Source organism: Perca fluviatilis, chromosome 4 (genome assembly GCF_010015445.1).
Source record: "Perca fluviatilis chromosome 4, GENO_Pfluv_1.0, whole genome shotgun sequence".
Taxonomy (NCBI): Eukaryota; Metazoa; Chordata; class Actinopteri; order Perciformes; family Percidae; genus Perca; species Perca fluviatilis.
The window spans coordinates 35,808,473-35,833,994 of NC_053115.1; the positions used below are offsets into that span (position 1 = coordinate 35,808,473).

The 25,522-nt window shown below is 42.2% G+C and overlaps 1 protein-coding gene across 1 annotated transcript in view; it reads right to left on the reverse strand.

The window, feature by feature from the left end:
* Nucleotides 1-25,522, reverse strand: part of cntn2 (contactin 2) — a 99,573-nt gene that overhangs the window by 40,960 nt on the left and 33,091 nt on the right. Inside the window, exons 2-6 of the mRNA XM_039798836.1 lie at nt 12,883-13,025; nt 7,490-7,631; nt 1,212-1,387; nt 878-973; nt 328-540 (exon numbers count right to left, since the gene is read on the reverse strand). Coding sequence (XP_039654770.1) covers nt 328-540; nt 878-973; nt 1,212-1,387; nt 7,490-7,631; nt 12,883-12,943 — 688 coding nt within the window. The 5' untranslated portion in view covers nt 12,944-13,025. The remainder of the gene's footprint in view (nt 1-327; nt 541-877; nt 974-1,211; nt 1,388-7,489; nt 7,632-12,882; nt 13,026-25,522) is intronic.

A 25,522-nucleotide genomic window follows, 5' to 3' on the forward strand; every position in this document is an offset into this window, starting at 1 on the left:
TGAGGGGTCGAATAAACATTGTATTTAGTAGGCTCAACATTAAAGCAACATTATGAAATGTGTTTCGTATGAAATGTTTTATGTTTTTACTCAACATAAAAAATTGTGTATACTCACAATAATAAAGTTTTAAAATAACAAACCTGAGGTGTAGTACTGGAACTCAGTTGAGCTCAGATACCCAGGCCTAATCAATAATAACCACTAGGTTGCTAAATAGTTATCACTTTAAACATAAGCTCTCTCTGTCCTGTGTGTGCTCATATTGGTTCATCAGTTACACAGTTTGTGCAGACGTCCGTGGTGGAGCTAACAGACGAGTCGTACCATCGGGCAGGACAGTGAGTGCGTTGGCCTTGCTGAAGGTGCTCTTGGTGCTGATGTCCATGTTGATGGTGGTGAAGCAGAAGTAGTTCCCCGTGTCATTTGGCTCTGCTCTAGCCACGTACAAGTTACCTGTCACCTGCGACACAAACCAGCGGCCGTCGTCCTTCTTGATGAAGTTGGGAAACTCGTTGATCAACCAGCGGTAGGACAGAGCTGGAGAGGAGACAGGTGGGTGCAATTCACATTACTTTGTAATACAGTCGGAACTTATTGGGTTGATTTCAATACGGAAACGGTCAGCAGAGCCAGTCAAAATTGTGTTTTATATTCACCTTATCCCAAAAGAGGTTAATAATTCTGCTAATTTTAAACACTGTGACCTGTGAACCACAAGTTGTGACCCTTATCCGACCCTTATCAGCTCCAGCTAACAGCACATTATTTTTTAATGGTATTTAACTGTCTCTCTCATCTTTCAGGTGATTTAAATACAGAATAACTAGTGTGTAATATTTCAGGTTTTCCAGGAGCCATGAAGTAGAGTGGATACCTGGGTAATGTAAAGGGGGCTGGCAGGCCAGGAAAGTTCCTACTCCTTCATATGCTGTCTGAGGACTCCTGCTGTCTGGAGGGAAGTCATGGAGGTCTGCAGAAACATGCAAAGGTGTAGAGTAGAAAAAGAGAAGTAATGGAAAAAAAGATCACTGTCATATATTGTATACAGATCGTAAGAGAAACAGCAATAGTACACAGTTGATAGTAACCAATGTACATTTGTGGTAAATCCTCTGAATAGCCTTTCTAATGCCTTCAATCTCTGCCACCACAGTGAGCCCCTCAGGCAGCTCAGACAGGTCAAAGGTCAACCGCCTGTTCTCACTCACAGCCAAATTTGAGGTTAGCTGCTCGGCTGATGATGGTGCCACAGCGGTTGATGGCCAGACACTGATAGGAGCCTGTGTCTCGAGTAGGCTCAGGGCTGCTGATCACAAGGTTGCCGGCCACCAGTGTGTAGCGCAGGTCCAAACCCAGCGGGACCTCTGTGCCATTCACAAGCCATCTGTAAGACAAAGAGTCAAGTTAAGTCAACTTATTGCTTATAGCCCAATATCAAAAAATCACAAATCTTCCTCAGAGGGCTTTACAATCTGTACAGCATACGACACCAACTGTCCTTTGACCTTGGTATTGGGTAAGGAAAACGCTCCAACAAAAAAAACTTTTACAGGGGAAAATAAAAGAAACATCAAGTAGAGAGCAGGGCAAAGTGATACGAACACAACCAAAAAATGAATAAATAATAAACACAACTGACAAGTACATGGTTCCAGAGTGTTAAGCTCCGTTTTGGCTTGGTATTATAATCCGATCTGAGTGATCGGATCACAAGTGGACAGCTCTAAGTATAGGTGAAAACACTCAGTCAGAACGCATTGAGCTCTGATCACTCAGACCACATGGTTTGAGCTGCATGTGTTCAAATTTTAATAGCAGTGAGGACGGGAATGAATTCTGAGCCACATTAAGGACCACCAACTCTACGGTAAATGGAACTACATACTCATTCAAAGTATTTCTCATGTCACAGAAACCACTGAGAGTGAATTGTGTGTTTTGGATGTTATTATCATACTGTCAGTGATGATCTGTGTTTTTGTTCCGATGCTGCCTGCTCTTATATCCAGGTTCAGGTCTAGAGGGGGGGCCCAGGGTGGCACCTGGCCCCCCTGAAATATGATTTCCCCCCTCAATCCATTGGCTAGAGTGCTGTCAATCTGACAAATTGTGATTTCCATTGGATCAGACTACTGTCACTTTGCTGCCTGTTCTGCCAATCGCAAATCTTCCCAGCCCTTGTCACATGACCAATTAATGTATCCTTGATGACTATCCACATTTTTGCATTAAGAGCCTATTGGAAATGTGTATTGTATATGGATATACAATTTATTGTAAATAAAAACAAGCTCTGGCCCGAGCCCGAGAAGTACATTTTGATTGAGAGCCTTTTAAAAGCCCGAACCCGTTTACAGCCCGAAATTATTCAAATGTGAGCACTCACAGAGCTCTTTTGCCTTTTGTCAAGAATGAGTCATTTATACACTGGCTCATTATTGTCATTATGCACATGGTCAAAAGTTTTCCACACCTCAGTCTTTGCTTTCTTTGCCGGTGCAACCAAAACGTAATCGCCAGAGGCCAGCCTCCGTTTCACCTCCTCAGCATCCATTTTCGCGCTAATCCAAACGCATCACCTGACATTTGATCATTTCCCCCCCAGCGCAAGCTCGAGCATGGCCCAAGCCCATGTAAAATTATACAAATTAAGACCGAACCCATCGGCAAAGATCTTCAGCTCTACCTGTGCCAGCCCACTTAAAAAATCCTGCTTCCCTGGCTTTCTGGAGCTCTGTGCCTTGTGCTTGCCTGGAAAAAGCAGCCGCAGGTATACAATAACCTAATTTTAGTTTCATAAAATGTCCCAGAATTCACCAATATGTAGGATATTATTACAACCATTTCTGTCGCAACATTTTGTTATTTATTAGTCTTGCACTGCCAGACATATTGGCCCTCATTTATCAACCTAACGTAGAAACCAGCGCAGATATGAGCGCAGAAATCATCTTACACAGGCTTCACGTGTGATTCATGAAACGTTCGTATCACACCAATCTGAGCGTAAGAATAGTTGTACATTGATAAATGCAGCGGCTGGAAACGATTGTCATTTAAATATCACGCCCCAATATATTCTCAGTTTTGAGGCCTCGCCCCTACAATTTACGACATGGCGAGACGTAATCCAGCTGAGAAGCGGCACTTTTCAGAGGTGGAGATTGAAACCCTGATATCTCAGGTTCATTTGCACTAACGTGTGTACTTTTTGGGAGCCTGAAAACTGTTATTAAAGGCTGTAGAAAGAATGCGGGATGAAAAGAGATCACTGATGCGGTCAGTGATCAGTTGCCGTAGTAAATCGGACTCCAGCTGAAGTTTAGCCTATTTAATTTATACATCCTTGACACATTTTCTATAGTCCTAATAGTAATATACAGGCTTCTATTGCAATTTGTTAGGCCTACATGTAGGTGTACCTATATTTAAATAAACACAAGGTAGCGGAGTTTATGCATTGTCTTTTACTTTACTCGTGATTTTTTTCATGAGTCAGAACGAGGCAACAGCTGAGGGAGAGTGCGTGTCCTCCGCCCCCCGTGCTGGACCACCACCTCGACCCTGTCCCCTGACAGCAGAGGGGCTGGAAAAACAAGCCGAAATAACTCGGTCAGTGGCAGAAATAAATCATTCACGACAGAGAAATGAAAACCTGAAGAAAAAATAAAAATGTTGTGCATCGTCATGTTTCCTGTATTGAATATAATTGCCAAACATAACACTATAGGCTACCTTTTAAAAGCGAGAAATATCCTGTCTCCTTCGTATAGCCCCCAGTTGGGGCTGTGCTGGACACTGCTCTCTGGGCATCGGGTCATCTGGCTCCATCAGCCACTAGAGCCAGTCCCACAATGAGCTTTCCTTAGTATGTGCCATTTATGTGTCTGTAGCTATTGAGGAGGAGAGAGGGGGGGCAAGGTGAAGGGTGGGGGTGTGGCCTTGACCAACTGTCTCTTTGCTCGTTTGGGCAAAAGCAGTGAAAGGGGAGGTAACCTTGCTCCCTATGAGCTCATAAGGAGCAAGATTCCAGATTGGCCCATCTGAGCTTTCATTTTCTCAGAGGCAGAGCAGGATACCCAGGACTCGGTTTACACCTATCGCCCTTTTCTAGCCACTGGGGGACCATAGACAGGCTGGGGGAACGCATCACTACATTTATGGCACCCAGTTTTCCTGCGAGATGTTGTGCAGAACCCCACAGGCTAAAACAATGTTGCAGACTTTTTCTGCCGTGTATAGGGTCCCCCCCACTGATGCAAGCCATCTGCCCTTAAACAATCCGATGGAGCGCTCCACCGTGGCACGTGCGCGTACGTGTGCACTGTTGTACTGGCGCATAGAGGTCTTCTAAAAGAGCCAGATCTGCCATTGCTGATAAGTGATCAACTGATGACTTCTCCTTCTCCTGTTAAACTGATTATATGCTGCACTGCAAGTCCACACTGACTCGAAAACTTGCGTACACGAGTTCAGACCAGACATGAGATTTTATCACAGCCTACACTCACGTTCAAATTGATAAATGCCGAGCTTTGCGTAGGAATCGGCGTACGCCTGTCCTACGCCTGTTTTAGGTCGTACACACGTTTTATAAATGAGGGCCACTATCCCCACAGCGTTGTCTTATGAAGCAAAATCAGGAAATGTTGGTCTTCAGAAGCAGTAACTAAACACGACTTCTACAGTATTTGCAAACATGAATTGTAAAATAAAGCAGATATAATATAGAAACTAAAATTCAAACCACAGATTCAGTTAGAAGCTACAAATGTACTGAGAGGTGAACACACAGAGACATCTTTCTCTCCTGCACAGGTCCCGGCTCTGTCAGTAGACATCCTTATGTCGGCACACAGACAGACTCTTGGCAACGTTTGTTCATTAACCTTAGTCATAGTACATTTCTAATGATGATGAATATAATTTATGTGAGAGTAACAACTGACATTTATACACACACAACCAGCCTCTATGCAAAGGGCAATGATGTACGTGTTTATTCGCACATAGAGTGGGGAAGTGAGATCCGATCACATGTGGTCACTCACATTCTTAGAGCTCTCCACTTGTGATCGGATCACTCATGACGGATGTTAAAACCAGATCAGAACAGGCCTTATGGTGCGTTCTTTTTGTCTTGTAATCGCGACTAGTAGCTCGAGCGTGACGTCACATCCGTGTCGAAAAACGAATAACTGCGGGTTGTTGCATTCTTTTTGTCACACAATACTACGAGTCGGAGAAAAGATGGATTTTTGTAACATTTTTAGTAACATTTAGGATTCTATTCACCCAGTTATTGGCATATTACACACATATATTTCACAGTTTGATACATGAAAATTATGTTTTGATTAACGTTAACGTTAGGCTACTGCTCTGCTTTCTGCTCAAGACTCGGCTTAAAGCCATTGTTGTCATATAGCAACCGAGCGTCTCTAGCCAATTTCAGCTGCACAAGCTAGAAAATAACTAATTAGGCGGTATTTAACTCCTAATAAGACTGTAGCGACATGCCTATAGGTAGCAGTATACAGCGCTATGTGTACGACTTCTTCATTTGGTTACAACAAAGACAAAAGTGCTTAAAATTGTAGATAACCACAATGTTTACTACGTGTGATGCACGACGTAGCCATCTTTGAAAGTGAGCTCGGGGTCCTCTGAGTTCAGACGACTTGACGAGTTGTAAATACGACCTCGGGGGCGTTCTTTTTGCAACTTCCGGGTCGTAACTCCGGAAAACAACTCGTAAAACGACTTCGGTGGACAAAAAGAACGCACCATTACAGTGTGTGTCCATGTACGCATTGTTTCACATAGGGGATCGCCCCACTTCCCAGGATTTCACACTAGTGGGCTTGCCACCAGTTTCTACTACTACTTCTAATACTGTACATAATATACACTCACTGCATTCATGTCTGTGCTATATATTTACTTACCTGCCCTTGTTATATGATGAATGTTGCTATGCGATGTACAATATGGTTGACTGTGTGTGTGTGTGTGTGTGTGTGTGTGTTTATGTTATATACAGATGTGTGCAACATAATTTCTTTTAAAGGTCCCATGACATGGTGCTCTTTGGATGCTTTTATATAGACCTTAGTGGTCCCCTAATACTGTATCTGAAGTCTCTTTCCCGAAATTCAGCCTTGGTGCAGAATTACAGCCACTAGAGCCAGTCCCACAATGAGCTTTCCTTAGTATGTGCCATTTATGTGTCTGTAGCTATTGAGGAGGAGAGAGGGGGGGCAAGGTGGAAGGTGGGGGTGTGGCCTTGACCAACTGTCTCTTTGCTCGTTTGGGCAAAAGCAGTGAAAGGGGAGGTAACCTTGCTCCCTATGAGCTCATAAGGAGCAAGATTCCAGATTGGCCCATCTGAGCTTTCATTTTCTCAGAGGCAGAGCAGGATACCCAGGACTCGGTTTACACCTATCGCCCTTTTCTAGCCACTGGGGGACCATAGACAGGCTGGGGGAACGCATATTAATGTTAAAAAACCTCATAAAGTGAAATCTTCATGCCATGGGACCTTTAAGCACCGCTTGGAAAGGCATTTGCAATTTTGTTATATTCATTGTAATATAATGACAATAAAGGTTTCTTCCTATGTTATCTTATGAATGGACTTTATATATTCACCTTTGTGATTTATCTAAACTCCACAAAATCCACCCAAAATATGCTTCACATGCATATCATCCACATAGGTATGATTTATATTCACAATATCAAATATATTGAAGAATTACATAACATGACAAAAGTTGTAGTTGTGGACTTTCCTATCACTAGTGTAAGTGTTTGAGATTGATACAGATTGATATGTATATAGAAATACAGAAAAAATACCGATACATGCACAGAAAATTTGTGAACTGCTCGATGTGATTTCTGTGTCATGCTTGAAATAAGAGAGAAATATGATAATACAGTGTATCATACTGCGTCAACATCATCTCAGATCAAAAGCTCCTCCAAATACAGCTGAGAAATAGAGCCTGAATCTGGAGGACTCAGCTACTGTGTCAGCCGTCAGTATCATACAATATCATCGGCTCATCTATTATTTAATGCTTTTGGTTATAAAAACTGTCACCTTCAGCAGGTGTTGGCTTTTGGGTGATCATCTCTGTTAAATTCTTGAAGATGAAAACCAATGAAAAAAGTGAGTCATATTTTTTAAATGTACTATTTCATACACTACATTAATACATTACATTATTATTCCAGTGGTGTTTCTTTTGTTGAAGTACAATATCCCAACTTGTAAACTTTCGTATCATGTAACATATTCACCAATTTGTCAGCAACTTTGGAGGAACTCCAGTGGTAGAAATCTTCATAGGCCAGGTTCTTTGAAATGCCTGAGTGTGTGTGTGTGTGTGTGTGTGTGTGTGTGTGTGTGTGTGTGTGTGTGTGTGTGTGTGTGTGTTGTGTGTGTGTGTGTGTGTGTGTGTGGGTTTGTGTTACCCACCTGTAGGATGCAGTTGGACTGGCCCTGGCCTGACAGCTTAGGGTCACTTTGCCTTCACTCAGGCCCTCTGGGTAGATTAAACTGCTTGGCTGTTCTTCAAACAATGGCCCACTGTCATGACCCGATACACACACGTCTCCCCCTGGAAACAAAATTTTTAACAACACACTAATCAGACACTGAAACCTGTGCCACAAACCTCTTTTCTTAGTTTTAACCATATGTATCAAATGTGTTTGCTGATTTAGTGACTTTATGACAATCTTCCCTGGGTTTGTGCTGTTTCCTGTTACTCTGTGTTTCTATCAGATGAAGAGGAAGGGTAATTATACTGTATATAAAAAGTACAGTATATAGCAACCATTGCAACAAACAGATGTTCTTTCTATGAGAATCCATCAAATTAGCTTTAAATATGATATAAATATCTTTACAACATTTAGGTTGCCAGAGATTAGAACAAAACTATGTGATGGTTCTAAATGGATTTATTGACAGAGCTGTGACTGTTGAAATGTTTTGAATGTGAAAATTTGATTTCCAAATGTGAAAAGCTACAGAAAAGCTACCTTCATTCTGTAAAGCTTTATGACCCCAATAAGGAATAAGCCTATTTTATTTAGTCTGGCTGTTCTAATGGAAGAGTGTAGTCAGTCTGCAGTCTATCTTTGAAGCCAGATGCAGAGCGTATTATTGTCTGCAGGAGTAAAACTGCCCACTGACACTGTGGGGAGACTACAGCTTCATCATTAGACAACATGTCGGCTCAGCATGAACACTGAACCAGCTGCAGGTGTAGAACACAGACTCTAAGGGCTGGGACACACCAGGCCGATTATCGGCCGTGGGACAGTCTGGCGAGGTCAGTGACTCAAATCTGTTCGGTGTGTCCCGTGCCAGGGCCATCGGGACTCACCCGGAAATGACGAGCGGAATGAGGTGACTAGAGTCTCTCAAAATCTGATGAAAATCTTTTAAACTGACCTTTGTTGAGCTGAAATGAAGACAGATTCAGCAACTGCATGGCCTATTTCTCGCTTAAAATGTTTTCAGAAACACGTTTCAGTGAACTATTTTAGTACAATATGAGATCATATTCTGAACGGCCGCCATGACAGTCTGGCTCAGAATATCCGGAGAAAATGTTTTCATTTCTTGGGCAACATTACAGATTAGCGCTGCCTGCTGTTATAGAGATGTATTACGTCTCGTCTCCTCTCGTCTTTTTGGTCTGTTCTGTGGCAGTTTTTTGGACCTCGGGGACGCGACTGATCATATCGACGAGGTTTTCTGTCAACGGTCGCCCGTCGGCTATATGTGTATACACCATTAGATGTCCTTGTTTGAAAGTGGTAAAAGCAGACTTAAATTAACAAATTTGATATTTACATTGTTGTAAAGGTTTTAGGTGCAATGTGAAGACTCATATATTCTGGACATGCTACTGCTTGAAGGCATCACTATCGTGCTACTGTACTGAATTTAGAAAATGTCATTTAAACTAAACCAAAAGATGAGAGTCCTATACAGTGTAGGTGAGAAAATGATAAATTCCAGTGGCATAACACAGCATCTTAGAAATACAACTGGGACTGTCCAATGCCAAGTAACAAGCAATGTTTATCCTGAGGTGTAGTTCTGTTGAAGGGTGAGAGTAAATCTGTTCTCCAGGTAAGAGGCTCCATCCATCACTACTGTACAGGCTGCCCACACACGGCTCTGAGCTGTGACCCAGTGCATGGTGGTCTAATGATGTCAGTCCAACCAGGCTCCTCGTCACAAGGACTTTTTTATCATCACACTTTGAAATTCCTCCAACAATTCCCTTCAGCCCAGAGGAAAAATATTTTTTTGGGAGTAGGAATAAAAACACTTTTCGTACGGAATTTGTCATAAATTATGCAATAATTGTTTTTAATGCAAAAATACATGAAATAAATCATTTACATCATGTTTTCTTAAATCAGTTTTTAGTGTTTGAGATTTGACTGGCATTGTGGTTTCCTAGTGTCTTCTTTTTCCTCAATGAGCACCCGACTGGAGCATTAGCAATGAACCAACTGCTAAATCTTCCATAACAGCTGTGAATGGAAACGTGCATTGATTTGCATTTTATTTTGCAGATTTTCTGGAAATTTGGTCAAATATTGCCTTTAAGTTGAATAGAAACTTTCCCAGTGAGGCAGCAAAGGAACAACGTTAATTCTGCAATGTGTTTTAGAATTGGCACATGGGCTGTGTTTAAATTAATTCAAATGAATTATGCATTAGTATGAATTACTTTATTTTCCTTCATTATTTCCGTTACATTAGCATAAATGTTAGCCTTGCTTTTGTGTGTTGTAGTATCATGCATGGCAATAATCACAGTTCCAAAAGAACCAGGTTATTTTGTTGCATTTTGACCAAACAATGTATGGTTGTAACATATTTGCTGTGGGGTTTTGCCCGTATTATCTTCCAAGGGAATTTACGTCCACCACAGTGATCGTTGTTTACATCCCACCATCTGCTGATGCGGAGGCAGCTGCCGACGGCATCCACACCACTGTCTCACAACTTCAGACGCAGCAGCCCAATGCCTTCATGGTTATCACTGGGGATTTTAATCATGTTTCACTGGATAAATCCCTCCCGGACTTTCAACAATATGTTAACTGCCCCACAAGAGACAATAAAACTCTGGACCTCCTGTATGCAAATGCCAAGGATGCGTACAGTGCCACTGCCCTTCCCCCCCTTGGCAAATCAGATCACAACCTTGTCTTGCTGTCTCCTGAGTATGTTCCTCTTGTACAGCCTGTCCAAACAAGGACTGTGAGGAGGTGGACTCAGGAGGCTGAGGAGGCTCTGCAGGACTGTTTTGAGTCTACAGACTGGGACGTGCTCTGTGAACCACATGGGGAGGACATCAATAATATGACAGACTGCATCACAGAATACATTAAATTCTGTGAGAACATCACCATGCCCTCCCGGACTGTACGCTGCCTTCCCACTCACAAGCCGTGGATCACCAGTGACCTGAAAGTTCTTCTGAATGAGAAGAAGAAAGCTTTCAGGTCATGGGACAGACAGGAGCTGAGGGGAGTACAGCACAAACTGCGGGATAAACTGAGGGAATGTAAAAACTCCTACAGGAGGAAGCTGGAGGCCAGTCTACAGGAGAATAATATGAGGGAGGTGTGGACAGGGATGAAAGAGATCACCGGGTGTGGGGGTAGAAGAAGATCAACACCAGGCAGCCGGGAGAGAGCAAACAAGCTGAACTGTTAATTTAACAGGTTTAGCTCACAGCCATCCCCTGCCTCTTCTACCACTCCACCAACCCCCCATACTCCTCTCTGCTCCCCCCCTCTTGCTCCCACACTTCACCCCTCACACCCCCTGTGGTCAGCCCACTCCTCCCACAACTACAGCACATCTCATCTCCCCCCACTGACACTTCAAGCCCCCCCCCCTGCTTTTCATTCACACCTGGCCAGGTGAGGAGACAGCTGGAGAGGCTTCACCAGCGCAAGGCTGCCGGCCAAGATGGCATCAGCCCCAGGGTCCTGAAGACCTGCGCCAGTCAACTGTCTGGTGTACTCCAGTATGTCTTCAACCTGAGCCTGAGCCTGCAGAGAGTGCCGCTGCTGTGGAAGACGTCCTGCCTTGTCCCGGCCCCCAAGAAGTCGACTCCATCTGGCCTCAAAGACTACCGCCCAGTGGCTCTCACATCCCATGTGATGAAGGTGCTGGAGAGGCTGGTCTTGGCCTATCTGAGGCCGCAGGTGAGATCTTCTCTGGACCCTCTACAGTTTGCCTACCAGTCTCGTCTGGGAGTGGACGATGCTGTCATCTATCTTCTGCAGCGAGCTCATTTGCACCTGGATGGCGGTGGCAGCACTGTGAGAATCACATTTTTTTATTTCTCTAGTGCATTCAACACCATCCAGCCACTGCTACTAGGTGAGAAGCTGCGGATGATGGGTGTCGGTGCGTCCACAGTCTCCTGGATCACTGACTACCTGACAGACAGACCACAGTTTGTCCGTCTGGACCGTGTTCTGTCTGATGTGGTGGTGAGTGATACAGGGGCTCCACAGGGGACTGTGCTGTCTCCCTTTCTGTTCACATTATACACCACAGACTTCCAGTACAACTCAGAGTCATGTCACCTACAGAAGTTCTCTGATGACTCTGCAGTTGTTGGGTGTATAAGGGATGGACAGGAGGGAGAGTAAAGAGCGCTGGTGGACAACTTTGTGGAGTGGTCTGGTAAGAATCACCTGCTGCTGAACGTGGATAAGACCAGAGAGATGGTGATTGACTTCAGGAGGAAGGGAATGGCTCCGCAGCCCCTTTGCATTCTGGGTGGAGATGTGGACATGGTTGAGGAGTACAGATACCTGGGTGTCAACATCGACAACAGGCTGAACTGGAAAATTAACAGCACTGCTGTTTACAAGAAGGGGATGAGCAGACTCTATTTCCTGAGGAAGCTGAGATCCTTCAACGTGTGCAGCAGAATGTTGGAGATGTTCTACCAGTCTGTTGTGGCCAGCGCTCTGTTCTCCTCAGCCATCTGCTGGGGGCGCAGCATCGGAGCCCAGCGATACAAACAGGCTGAACAAACTGATCAGGAAGACGGCGGCTCCGTTATGGCTGCAAACAGGACACATTTGAAGCTGTGGTGGAGAGGAGGTCACTGAACAAACTGTTATCTATCATGGATAACCCCGGACCACCCTCTCCACCCCACACTGGCCCAACAGAGGAGCACCTTCTCTAAGAGGCTCCGACAGCTTCGTTGTCGCACGGACCGCTACAGGAAATCATTCCTACCACGGGCAATTAAACTTTTTAACACTTCATCACTGAGTGTGAGATAAGACTCATATACATCACAACTGCACTGAATGCACCTTGCACAACCTTGCACAATAGGTTTATCAACATCCTATCTTTACTAGGGAAACAGTTGTACATTTTTACTCCCCAACTTGTACATTAACTTTATCTATATCTGTTGAATCAGTTGTACATTTTATTTCCAAATTGTATATATTTTAAATATTGCTCGTGTAGTATTCAATTATTAATATATATTGTTTCCTATTATTTAATGTATACTCTGTATGTGTGCTGTGTGTCTGATATTTTTGCTGCTGCAACACCATTATTTCCCATTTTTTTGGGATCAATAAAAAAAATCTAATCTAATCTAATCTAATATTTAGCTGCAAGGTGTCTTACTTTCATTCCCGAACTAAATCCTAAACTACTCTTAACCTTAACTCCTGCCTGGGCTAAACTAAACCTAGTTCTAACGTTATCCTCCACACCAATACTGATTCTGTCTGAGAACCCACATGGACATGCATGTTTGTGAGTGTTAAAGTGGAACTTACCGACAGCCTCCTGCAGGGCTACTGAGCTGAGTACCAGCAGACACAACAAGTGGTGCATCATCAGGATCCAGCTGTATAACAACAGATCAGGATCGAAACCTGTTCACCTTATCTCACAGCAAGCAGAGGTGTTCAACCTGGGCCTGTGCAGAAAAAAGAAGAACAAGATTACTTACATGACAACTCCTATAGCTCTGAAGGAATTCAATTAATTAAGCCAGAGATCTTCAAAAAGGAGTCCGGGACCCCTAGGAGTCAGAGTCACTCAGAGTTATTGTTAATTTTTTGAAATTTCTCAAAAATTAAAATGTCTTGTGGCCGGGCTGGATCAGTGGGTAGAGCAGGCGCACATATACTGAGAGTAGGGGTGGGCAATAGGGAGAAAATCAGATATCACAATATTCCTGACCAAATATCTCGATATCGATATTGCGGCGATATTCTAGGGTTGACAATTGGTGCTGTAACAAAATATCTTCACACTTAGATTTTAGATAAATAATCATCAGTAATGTGGACATAATGTCTAAGTGGGGAAAAGGCAAATAATAGAACAGCTAGAACAGTCTGGTAAGTTCAGAAAAGTTCATCACTTTACTGTATTGCAGCCTTTAAAACCAGTAAAAGACAACACTTATGTCATATCACGATATTACAATATCCAAAATCTAAGATGATATCTAGTCTCACATCACGATATCGATATAATATCGATATATTGCCCAGCCCTAACTGAGAGGCTTATGCCTCGACGCAGAGGTTCGAGGTTTGAGTCCAACCTGTGATGATTTCCTGCATGTCTTCCCACTCTCCCTCCCCTTTCTCACCTACAGTAGCTGTCCTATCAATATAAGGCAGAAAAGCCCCCAAAAATTATCTTAAAAACAAATTTAAAAACAAAACAAATTAAAATGTCTTAACATTAATCCAACATATAATGAGCAAATATAAATCATTACTATTTGTGAAAAAAAAACATTGATGAGGCTTACTGGCCTATAGGTAAGGTAGTCACTAAGGTAGCCATCCACAGATCCAGTTGATCCTAAAGATTCACTGTGCCACATGTATGTTTAACATTAAAACGTGATTGCTGTAAAATGCTCGGCTGATCATTGGAGCTCCTTTCCCTGATGTGCAGGACATTTACATCAGGCACTGCAAGGCTAAGGCCACAAAGATTCTCAAGGAACCCAGTCACCCCAGCAACTCACTGTTCTCTCTGCTGCCATCAGGGAGGCGTTATCGCTGCCTGAGAACAAACTCAGAGAGGATGAGCTTCTTCTCTCAGGCTGTCCATTTGCTCAATGATAACTGTGGCTAGCCCCCCACCCACCACCTAATTTTCTTCTGTTGTATATTACTATTTTTATGGATTTTATTGTTATTGTTTTTTCCATTTACAATAAGAACAAATCGCATCCCTTTTCATGTTGGCCACACTATGTGCCTACTGAACTAAACCATTGGCCACTGTAGAAACAATTCATGCAACCGTTTTCAGATACATACCAATCATGCTGCTTCCATCTTTGCTTCGAGAGACAACAGTTATTTGTACAACCACAAGAGGTCGTTTGACAATAAGGACCCTATCTTGCACCCAGCACAGCGCAGGGCAAAGCCCGATGCAAGTGTCTTTGCTAGTTTCAGACCGACACAGTTGTCAATTTCCCGTCCAGCGCCTGTGTCATTTCAATAGCAAATGCACCTGCGCCCAGGGCCTTCTGTAAATTATATATCATGGTGCAATGTGTGGTACAAAGTTAGAATAGTAAAAATCAATATCTAAACATTGTAATAAATCTATAGCTGTTTGGAGCCCTTTTACCTCGGTCCCCAGGCAGTTGCCTACTATGCTTGTAAAGCTCTTGGTGTTTTTCCCCATGAATCAGAGTGTATTTCTAACTGTGAGTTGCCCTGACTTTGGTATGTAACACAATTATGTCATGGGAGGTACCGATACCGGATAAGCGGACGAAGATGGATGGATGGAGGTGTATTGCTCAAGAGCCAAGGTAGTGTGAGTGTGAAGTTCATGAGATGAGCCATTCTCGAGGAAGCTTTAAGCAGCAATACCACAGGCCAAGCAGCCGGCCCAGTACATACAGGCATGTTTTCAACGGGCACCGCACTAGTATTTTATGTTAGGCTAGTTTCATGTATATGCTTTTTTGTTTTGTTTTTTAGATTATTTTTTGGCCATTTTAGACCTTTATTTATGGGCATGTATTTTCTGTTTCCTTCTGCTTTCTTTGTGTTGGCGTTCTAAACTCTGGTGGATTTATGAGGACTATGGTTAACTGCTCCTCAGATCTCTGCAGGGTAAATCCAGACAGCTAGCTAGACTATCTGTCCAATCTGAGTTTTCTCTTAAAGGGGTGATAGAATGATTATATAGGGTATTTCACACTGTTCCTTAATGTCTCCTAATAGGGTATGTAACATTGGTTGGGCTGAAAATTGCCCAAGTGCTTTACTTCCAAATATGGTATGCTCATGAATATTTAGATGAGCTGCGCGCTGATTGGTTTGAGCGAACCACATACAAATACATTGGACAGCAGGTCTCATATTTCAGACACTGCAAAGTTATACATTGTTTTTCTGCTATTTCAGTATTAAATTCACTTCTGAGACTTTTTTATGCGAGAAATCAACTATATAAAGCTCAAATATGGGCCGTTTTACGAAAATGTATGGCTAATTGCAAATTTGGTAAGACGTGTCGGACTTTAGGAGCTCCACACAGTCTGACGAGAAAGCGGCAACCTCCATACCCAGTGAAAGTCACAGTTTCTCGGTTACTGGACTACAAGGGCTTGGGGCTCCGCCAGCTGCCGGCATAACTATGTATATTTACAGTTTGAATTTTGTCACGCCACTTATATTACAGCTACCCCAAGGTCTTATAAAGCTAACGCTTGAGTCCAATGTCAATTTAATGCGGCTAGTTAGCTACACTTTCGGCATAACTAGAGTATATTTACAGGTTGAATTTTGTCACGGCATGTATATCTCAGCTACCCTAAGGCCTTACAAAACACTGATTTCAATTTAATGCATTTTTGTGAATTTCAGAGGTCTAACTGGGGATTTCCACCAGATGCGTAACGGCTGCGGACTGGCTCTGCTGCGTGTCTGCTGCATGCTCCACCGTCCGTCAATACCCACCAGGTCCGGATTTGTTACGGAACGGCTGCGACCATACAGCTGTAGCCACGAGGACCCACAAGTTCTCGCGAATTCACGTAGAATATAACCACAAAACCAACAACAGTTAGTTTCCATCCAGAGGAGTAGAGGGGAAACAGCTCTGTGCGGTGTTTTCAAGGTGTACTGCAGGGAAATATGATCCGCCGTGAGCACGGTGTATTTTATTTTGAAAAAATATTTATTTTGTTTCTGTGGTCGACTTCCTGTCCCGCACTATCTGCCGTGTGCTGAATTGCTGCGGAGCTCTCCGGCGTCCGGCAAAAATAGAAGCTCTGCGTATCTGCTGCGGAGGGCTGCGGACCGGCGGAGCTGGGACGCAGTCGGAACACAGCCGTTATGCAGCCAGTGGAAATACACACATTGACTTTAATGGGTCCTAATGACTCCACCGCCGTTTCGGAGCCGTTCCGCAGCCGTTATGCATCTGGTGGAAATCCACGGTAAGAGGAGGCTAACTAGCTCTCATTGATAGAGCTCCATCCAGCCACAGGCTCTATCAATGAGACTCGCAGACAAGAGGCGATTATTTCCCCGATCGTTTGTTTAAATAACTCAACACACATATCCATTATAAGATTAACTGGAACCTGTGGTAAGAGATTGCGGGCGTAACAAGCTCTCTGACCGCGCTCTCACTCACACACACCGGCCATTTAGCAGGAAGAGGGTAGGGAGAGCAGCGAGCTTGAGGCCCTGGAGCTCCATCAGGGCAGCAGCGTTTGGTAGTCCAGTAACCCAGAAACGGTGACTTTACGCGGGTATCGAGCACTGTGGGCTGCCAGCCGTGACGGAGGTCCATCTAGCTCACAGCAGGCCCGGGTCTATGAAGGAAGACAGGCCGGGCGGCGAGGCAGCAACCCAGGCAGCACCGGCCGCTGAACTCCGACACACAGTCGGACAAAATTTGCAATTAGCCATCAATTTTTGTAAAACGGCCTATATTTACATAGTTGATTTCTCGCATAAAAAAGTCTCAGAAGTGAATTTAGTGGTAAAATAGCAGATGAACAATGTATACAATTTCTGAGATCTGCGCGACCTATTCAGAAGACTACCTGATCTCAGATCAGTGGTGTAGCCTATGTAAATGTTGGGGCGTGACAAAGATAGAGACTAGAGCCAAATAAGGAGGAGCCACCGAGTTGACGTCAACTCGGTGGTTAGTTGAGATTCGCCCATTTTCAGAGGCAGTTTCAAATTGTGAGATTTGAAGAGGAAAGAGGTGTCAATGGGATTTTTAGGTTCTATATATGTCCTATTTACCCACCAAATTGTCGTTATTCAACTATAACAAGGTAAAATCGGTTTTGCATTCTATCACCCCGTTAAACAACTATTTCAGGGCTCGACATTAAGGCTTGTCCGCTTGTCCGGGACAAGTGGATTTTTTGTAGGGCAAGTGGAAGAGAAATTTACTTGTCCCACTGGACAAGTTAAAACTCAAACAAACTAAAATGCCATGTTAGTTCACGTCATGTGCCACTCATTACGTCTATGTTACTGATTTGAAACGATAATTTCTTTCCCCCGCAATCCCGGTCAGCGGACCGCTAACGTTAGACCCAGCCCCCTGTTCAGCTCGTTCTCTGTAAGCAATGCAGCATGAAAGCACGGTGAACCTGCCGGTGTTAGTTAGCTAACGTTAGCTTGTTAACTCCGCCTTAACGTTACCTCCTCGCCACATCGTTGACAGAAAAGGAGAGACTCGGTGCTAATACGGCACCGGTGCCTTAATGACCGTTATCTACCGGACCGAATTGCAACGCGGTGCCACTGAAATGCCTGAGCTTCTCTCGGATGCTCCGAAAACGGACGTTAGGGGCAACCTAAACATCGCCGCATGTTACGCTAGTTAACACTACACTCAACAGCAAGTAACGTTAGCCTAGCGTTAGCTAGCAGCTGGACTAAACAGTTAAAATGCTGACAGCTAAACGGTGTAAAGGTGTGTCTGTATTTCACTGGAGAGGAACATATGACAGTGTGCCGCTGCTGTTGTCGGAAAAACACAGATGTTGCGTTCACTTGAAATTCGCCGCGCCAGCGTCGTGCTGCATTCAAAGTTGTTGTAAAATACCCTTTTCCTATCCAGTGGTTGTTTTTGTCGTTTAACAGGAACTTACTGGTGAAATAAGTTATTGTTGTTACATTTTTAATAAATCATTTAATTTTGCCTTAGCAATAAACAAGCCGTAGTCACCACTACCTCTGGTCAAAATATTGACTTAGTATCTCAGAATATAAACTAAGAATCTCAATATATTAATTTATCTCAAAATATTGACTTAGTATCTCAATATTGACTTAATATCTCAATATATTGTTCAGTATCTCAATATATTGATTTATCTCAAAATATTGACTTAGTATCTCAATATATTGATTTAGTAACTCTGAATATTGACAAAGAATCTCAAACCTAAAAAACATTTAAAATATTGACTTACAATCTCAATATATTGACTCAATATCTCAAAGTATCGACTTAGTATCTCAATATATTGACTAAGTAACTTAGAATATTGACTAGGAATCTGAAAGTAATGACAAACTTTAAAATATTGACTTAGAATCTCAATATATTAACTTCTGCACACCGGCGTGCAACATATTACTTTGTATTATGGAGTCTGGAGATCCTTTTTTCTTGTTGAATGGGAAATCTATTGTTGGGGCACGTTTGTTTCTACAGTTTCAACAGAATTGTATTAATGTTGATAGTGTTTGGATGCTTTCAACGGTTTGTTCAAATTCTGCATTAGCAAAACACAATTTTTTTTATAAAATGATGAATCTTTACCCGGACAAGTGACTTTTATTCATGGACAAGTGAAACGTAAATGTACTTGTCCGAAGGAAAGTGCCTCAAAAAGTTAATGTCAAGCCCTGTATTTTGTAGCGTCTCTGTGCAGAGTTTAGCATTTTATGTTTTCAGGAGTCTAGTCTAAAATATCAGGTTTTCTGGAATGAGTTAGAACTCTGTACCAAAACAAAGTGCTACTACTGTTGATTTTAACTGAATTGGAAAACAAGAATTTCAAAGGGTTAATGCTTAACGCATTGAAATTTAGTCTCTCATGTCTCTTCACAGTGCCAGACTAGTATAGTATAGTATACGGAACAGCAATAAGTTGATAATCCATCCTAACTTAGACAGATTTCTTTCTTTTTTGGAAAGTGTATCACATTCTTCAACAACTTGTGTTAACTGGTGATCAGGTTCTCAGCTAAAGATTTTTTCAGGTCAAGTCTGAGCACATCTCATACAATCTTTACAGTTAGAACTACAAAGTAACTTTTTCTGGCTGATCTCTGTCTCAAGAAATCATTAAGAAAACACAGGATGAGATTAACAATACACAAGGTATTGTATGTGATGTAACTGTGGAAATATTTGACAAAGTAACAAACATGCTACTATTATTTAACATTTATTTTTAGTTACAGGAAAACAGTTCCCCTCAAGGCTAGCTTTTCAGCAGCAAATCCTTGCTGAAGACGAATAAAGAACCATTTTCCTCTTGAATTCCTGTCAAACTGTGGCTCTGAACATGTCCTTCTTATAGCAGACTGGAGCTCTGTGGTCCCTGTGGAGTCAGAGTAGGCTGGCTCAGACTGAGCCGGATTTGCTGTCCTCCCAGTGCCCACCTCTGTCATCTATATCTGTGTTCAATAGGAGGCAGAAACACAGCCTGGGATGCCAGTTGAATTTGCATTGCTGCAATACTGTAAATACATTTTACTATTTATTCTCTTTACTTATATTTATTTATCTTTAGAGCGTCTTGTACTTTTCCACAGTGAATTTCCCCATTGTGGAATTAATGAAGGATTTTGAATCTTAAATCTTTGAATCTTGAAAGACAATATGCAGAGCTACTGGAGAAGGCTGGCTCAGACATCAATGATTAATAGTCACACAGTATGCAACTCATTCCACAGTGAGAGGGTGAAGTTGGGATGTGGGCTACTAAAATCTAATGCTCGGTATTCAGGCACAAAATAAATAAATGATACTGTTCAAAATGTCCAAGAGATTGGAAAAAGAAGCAGCATGTAGTGCTGATGGTTACTGTAACGTCAACAAACACCAGCTGAGCAGTGTGAGCTAGTTAAAATGGCTTGAGGGTGTCCTGTACAGTGTTCCTAAGAATTGCATTCATATTGGATGATTCTGCATACCAAGGCTGTGTCTGGAATCCTTCCCTCATTCACTCCTCCCTACTCACTATATCAGGGAGTTCTATGTAGAGGACTGTGAGCTCATCAGCGAAATTAAAAAACACTATTGGACACTACACAGGTCATTTTCTCTGCGCTAATAGTTACGTCATTAAATATCCCCTGCTGTCACTATAGCAGCAAGTGGACTACATCCATGGTTCACCTATAATAGTTTCACATTACGTTATACTTCCAAATAACAATCCAGTAGAGCCAGCTAACACAGATTCAGCATTTTGACATCCTCTTACCTACAAAATGATTAATTTGCAAGCTGTATTAATGTTCATAAATTTATGTTACTGTTCATTGCTAGGTGAATTCACAATGCATTGTGGTATATTTGTAATGTTGTAATGAGCATCAAAATTCACTTTGATATTACAGTGCATTGTGGGAAACAATAAGTGCCCTACAAAGTATTCCACTAATTTGAATTACAATTCGAACACTATGTAGGGAATGAGACTTCTGTCAGAAGATTGGGATGATTCCATATGCTCACGAATTCTCATCTCAAACTGAAAAACAACCAGAATCTTAAAATATACAGAAATTTTTTTTATACAAATACAAATACAAAAAAATACATTTCATTGGTATGTTCTGCTAAAAAACTACAACTGCCACATTAAGTGTATAGTGTACATAGTCTATTGCTTAAAAGAGACATTAACTGAAGTCGCTGCAGTATGTCCTCATCTTTCGATTTGCTGCTCGGAAGTTGAGGCTGTTGAAGGGCACTTAGAGCCTTACAGAAGAAAAGGTTAAAATGGCTTTTACTCACATTAACACTTGAACTGTGGGACACACACTCTTTATCTGTCCTCCCCCACAATGCCGACATGTGCTGATGGAGCACATGCTTCCTCAAGGACCACAGACACACACACACACACACACACACACACACACACACACACACACACACACACATCGTAACAAACTTTGGGGCAGCACAATGCCATTTCAATGGAGGTAAAAGAGAGAGAGGCTGGGTGGTGGAGAAATGGTTGAAAAGTGTTAAAGGTCAACTCCCCAAGAAAAATATAAATCAGAATCACTATTTGTAGATGATTGGAAATGTTTCTTGTGCAGGGTTTCCCCCAGTGTATTGCTAGCCTGGTGGCCCACTGGGCCTAAGTTGCCCCCTTACCAGGCCTAAGCCACTGGAAATTATTTTCTAATGTATATTAAGACTTTTTAACTACAGTTACAGTGGGGCAGCTCGGTTAGAAAGCGTAATCATATTTTCAAATCTCAAGTTAGCTTTTTGCACAAACTTAATGTAGCGCTTTATGGAATCTGGGAAGCTTTTTAAAATTCTCTATTTCACGATTCTGTCCATGATTCTGTTATCACAGAAACAATTTTGCTCTACATTAATGTTGCCATCAGTCTGTGACTGGCCCGCTCCGGGCCCTTGTAGAAAAAAAGACACATGCCACAGGGCTAAATAACTGTTCTGTGGGAAACCCTGTTGTGTGCATGTAAACTCAGTTACTTGGAAAATTCAAGTTAGGCAGGAAATTGTGCAAAGCTATTTTGGAACCATGGCTTGCATTTTAGTGATGCATCATTTTACTTACAGATTTTTTTTTTTTCAAAGCATTTGGACAGTAGTCTGTACTTCAAAAATGGAACTGTATGTGAGAACGCAAATGTCCGAATCAGGACCGGTCATTAAACAGACTTTACCCTGCCAGCTCTTTAGTACAAAGTCTGTGTAATGTCCGATTGAGCCCATATGTAAATAGAGCAGCTCATTGTGTGAAGAATTCACAGCGAGCGAGTGGGCGTGTTGATGACGTTTCTATCATGCAGCTGGCACCAAACCAGAAGAAAACAAACATCTGAGAGTAAAGAAAAAGAAGGGTGATTTACATTGAAGACGGCAATGAAAATGTCTACCTGGAGGATAACAACATTCAGGAACTTCTGTCTGCAAGGGCCAACATCAGACAAATTGTCAGACAAATTCAAGAAACGGCAAGATACTCAGTTGTTTATGACCAAATTACCAACGTCTCTGTGATAGAGTGTAATCTGTGTGTAATGATGTCCTGCCTCCTGGATGCTCTGCCCAGGCACCACCCCTCGACTTAACCAAACGGAGCATTTATAAACCTCCTGTTGTGTGAGAGGGAAACCCCAGAAAATGTCTGCACCTGATTGGTCAGAGTGGAGTTCATATGTGAAAACAGCTTAATTCTTTCAGGTAGTCAAATATTAAGCTGTGTAAACCAACTGATACAGATGTAGTGTCAAATTTAGATGGACTTTGGATGGAATTATTTTGCATACAATGATGCATTGCTATAATGGCCATTGTCGACTGGTTCCTACTGTGTTGCGTTGGAGCTAGGGTTAGGGTTAGGGTTAACATTGACAGAATAACAATGTCCAACGTCTCTGTGACCGGAGTGCCTAACTCCTCCTCTCCTCTCTGCTATATTTGTGCCTGAGCCCCATTCCCCCATAATGATTGATTGTGGAAGTTGCAAATGTTTTCTAATGGTATTTCCCCAAGCAGTACTTAAAAAAAGAGTGTACCGACATGCTGTTAAGAGCTTCTTCAAGTCGGCTATCTGCGGTGCTGAAGATTATGCTGAATACACTCACATTTAACTGTCTTTAAGACGTGCTGTATATCAAAGACATATATTACAAAGCCTAATTGTTATAAACCATGCGATAGAAAGTTGCATACTTGAATGAGCAGTAAACAGTAAAGCGTTCAGCTTGCTGCTCTTAAAGATTATGTTCCTGGGTGCAAGTCAGTTTAAAAAAGTAAACTTTGATTGATTTAGCTGCTACTTGGAGGCAGACCTTACCCTGAAATTCACATTAAACTAAAATGAAGCTGTGGTGGTTCCTAAAGGTTTCATGAATATGCATGTCATCGACAGTGAATGTAATTCTGTCCAGATTTCTGCATCAGACCTGCTGTATATAAGCGTGTAGCAACAGCACCTGAATATATACCTTCAGGGTAAGTTTCAGGCAGAAGAGATGATTATATATTAGGCAGGAGGGAGAGGAGGATGATGACCACATCAACTGTCAGATCTTTAATAAAATGTATTAGTGTGTTTTTCTATTTTTTTTCTAATTTAGACATGATTATTCATCTAAGATCAAACGTCACTTAACTAAAAATGTGTTACTCTATTATCTAAAAGTGTCTTTAGTTATATGCTTTTGATAGATTTTACGACTTGATCACTTTTTCATCATCATTAAACATGAAAATGTAGTAGTGGGATGTAGCCTTAGCCTTAAGATGATATGGGGAAAAGGTTCAGGTCCATGTATGGGGCTTGCAGAAACGGTGTTTCTTGTATAATTGTGGTGTAAGAAATAGGATTACTTCAGAGAGATAAATGTAACCCACGGGTGGCTCGACAGTGGAGTTCAAGATTTTACCGGCCACCAAGTGTTTGTGATCATAGCAAAATGTGGTCCTGGTGACACCTACTCATGTTGTCTGTTATTTTGCCCACCAGAGTCTGCCAGTATCCGACTCTTGTAATGACACTGGAAACACTGGTATGGTGACGTGGTGGACCAGCTGCCCTGCTCTCCTTCGCTGGCAGCCATGCATGAAATAGCTGAGCGGACAGTGGAGCTCAACCCAACAGTCCCTCCACCTCTCAAACCCTGCAGATGGTCTGCAACATGCTCAGGTCTGTTCCTTGGAGCCATTATGACCTTATGCATGCGCTGTGAGGAGTGTGTAGGGATACGTGTGTTTGAGTGCAGTATTTAACACTAGAAGTGCCGGAATTCCATAACTACTAGAACTGCCGTGTGCGGTTATTTTGACTGCCAGATTCCAAACTCTATAATCTCTCATGATAAATACCTAATTGCGATATTGTATTATGTATTGTGTTATGATATCTTTAGAAAAACATAACACCGAAATGTACATTTTAACGAGTTTAATTATACATTTGAGTAGTACGTGTTTTAATAATTCATATCATGGCATAGTAAACCGTAATTATTTCATACATTCATATCCTGAAAAATATGGTGTGGAAATTCATTCAACTTAACTCATAACAGCCAAATAACAATTAAAAGTATCTTATTTGAACATTTAGCTATAACCTAACCTGGCACTGCCTCCGTTTTTGTGTCTGCTGCAGTGCGCAGCGCTGCTCGGACCGTGCGCCGCTGCCCTTTTTTTCCTCCATAAACTCCGCTCTCAGCTCCTCTGCCAGTTGCTGCATGAACTTCCTCCGGGACATTTTACAGCTGGTGCACTCCTTGGAGAGGATGTGTGTAATGATTCCAGCCAGTTCGAGGATGTATAAAGTTATATGAACACGTAGACAGCCACCGGCCATCTACGTGTACCGCGCCTTTCACAGAGCAAGCGCCCGGTGTTTGCCTTCTGATTCAGAACTGAGTCCATCCACGCCGTAGTAGCCTACGTTACAGACTCTGGCTTTGCCTTCGGCCCATCGGTGATGCCCACACTTGTTACTCGAGACCGCTAGTTACGTTTCTCTGATAGAGACTATGGTAGTTACTAAGCAACCAAGATGCATCTTCAACTGCGCGAAAAATTAAAAACAGTAACGCGAAAATCCGAGTGGTCAATATGACCGTCTCTGGCTGAAATAGGTAAAAGTGATTGTATTTTCTTTGCCTTTTGTGTAATGTATGTAAAAACAATTTAAATAAAATATAGACTCTTTTAGGAAAAGTCAGGCAGCAGCAGGATTGTATTTTTTTATTCAGCAAAGTTATTACACATATAAATTTCAAAATGGTCAAAATGTAAGATGAAGCACCAGTGTTTAATCTTTCCTGTCAAGCACTGTTGTGTGAAGTCGCCCTTTTGAAAAGCAGAAAACAAACTTGACATTTAAAAAGTTCAACTGGAGGGATTCTTTTGCATTCAGACCAAATAGTTTGACTGACCTTACCTTGGTTTTTTTGTTGTCTTTGTGAGAATATTTAAATCCCATCTGAAAATGCAAGCAGGGACTCAAAATGTTAAGATCTGCAAATGTGTATGTGTATTTCAATTCAGATCTTCTTCAGATCTGAATTGATACACATACACACTTTGGGCCCTATTTTAACGATCTGAAACGCAAGTATGAAACGCAAAACGCAAGTAGCTTTGTGGGCAGATCTCGGGCGCTGTTGCTATTATACCGGCGGGATAAATGACTCTTACGCC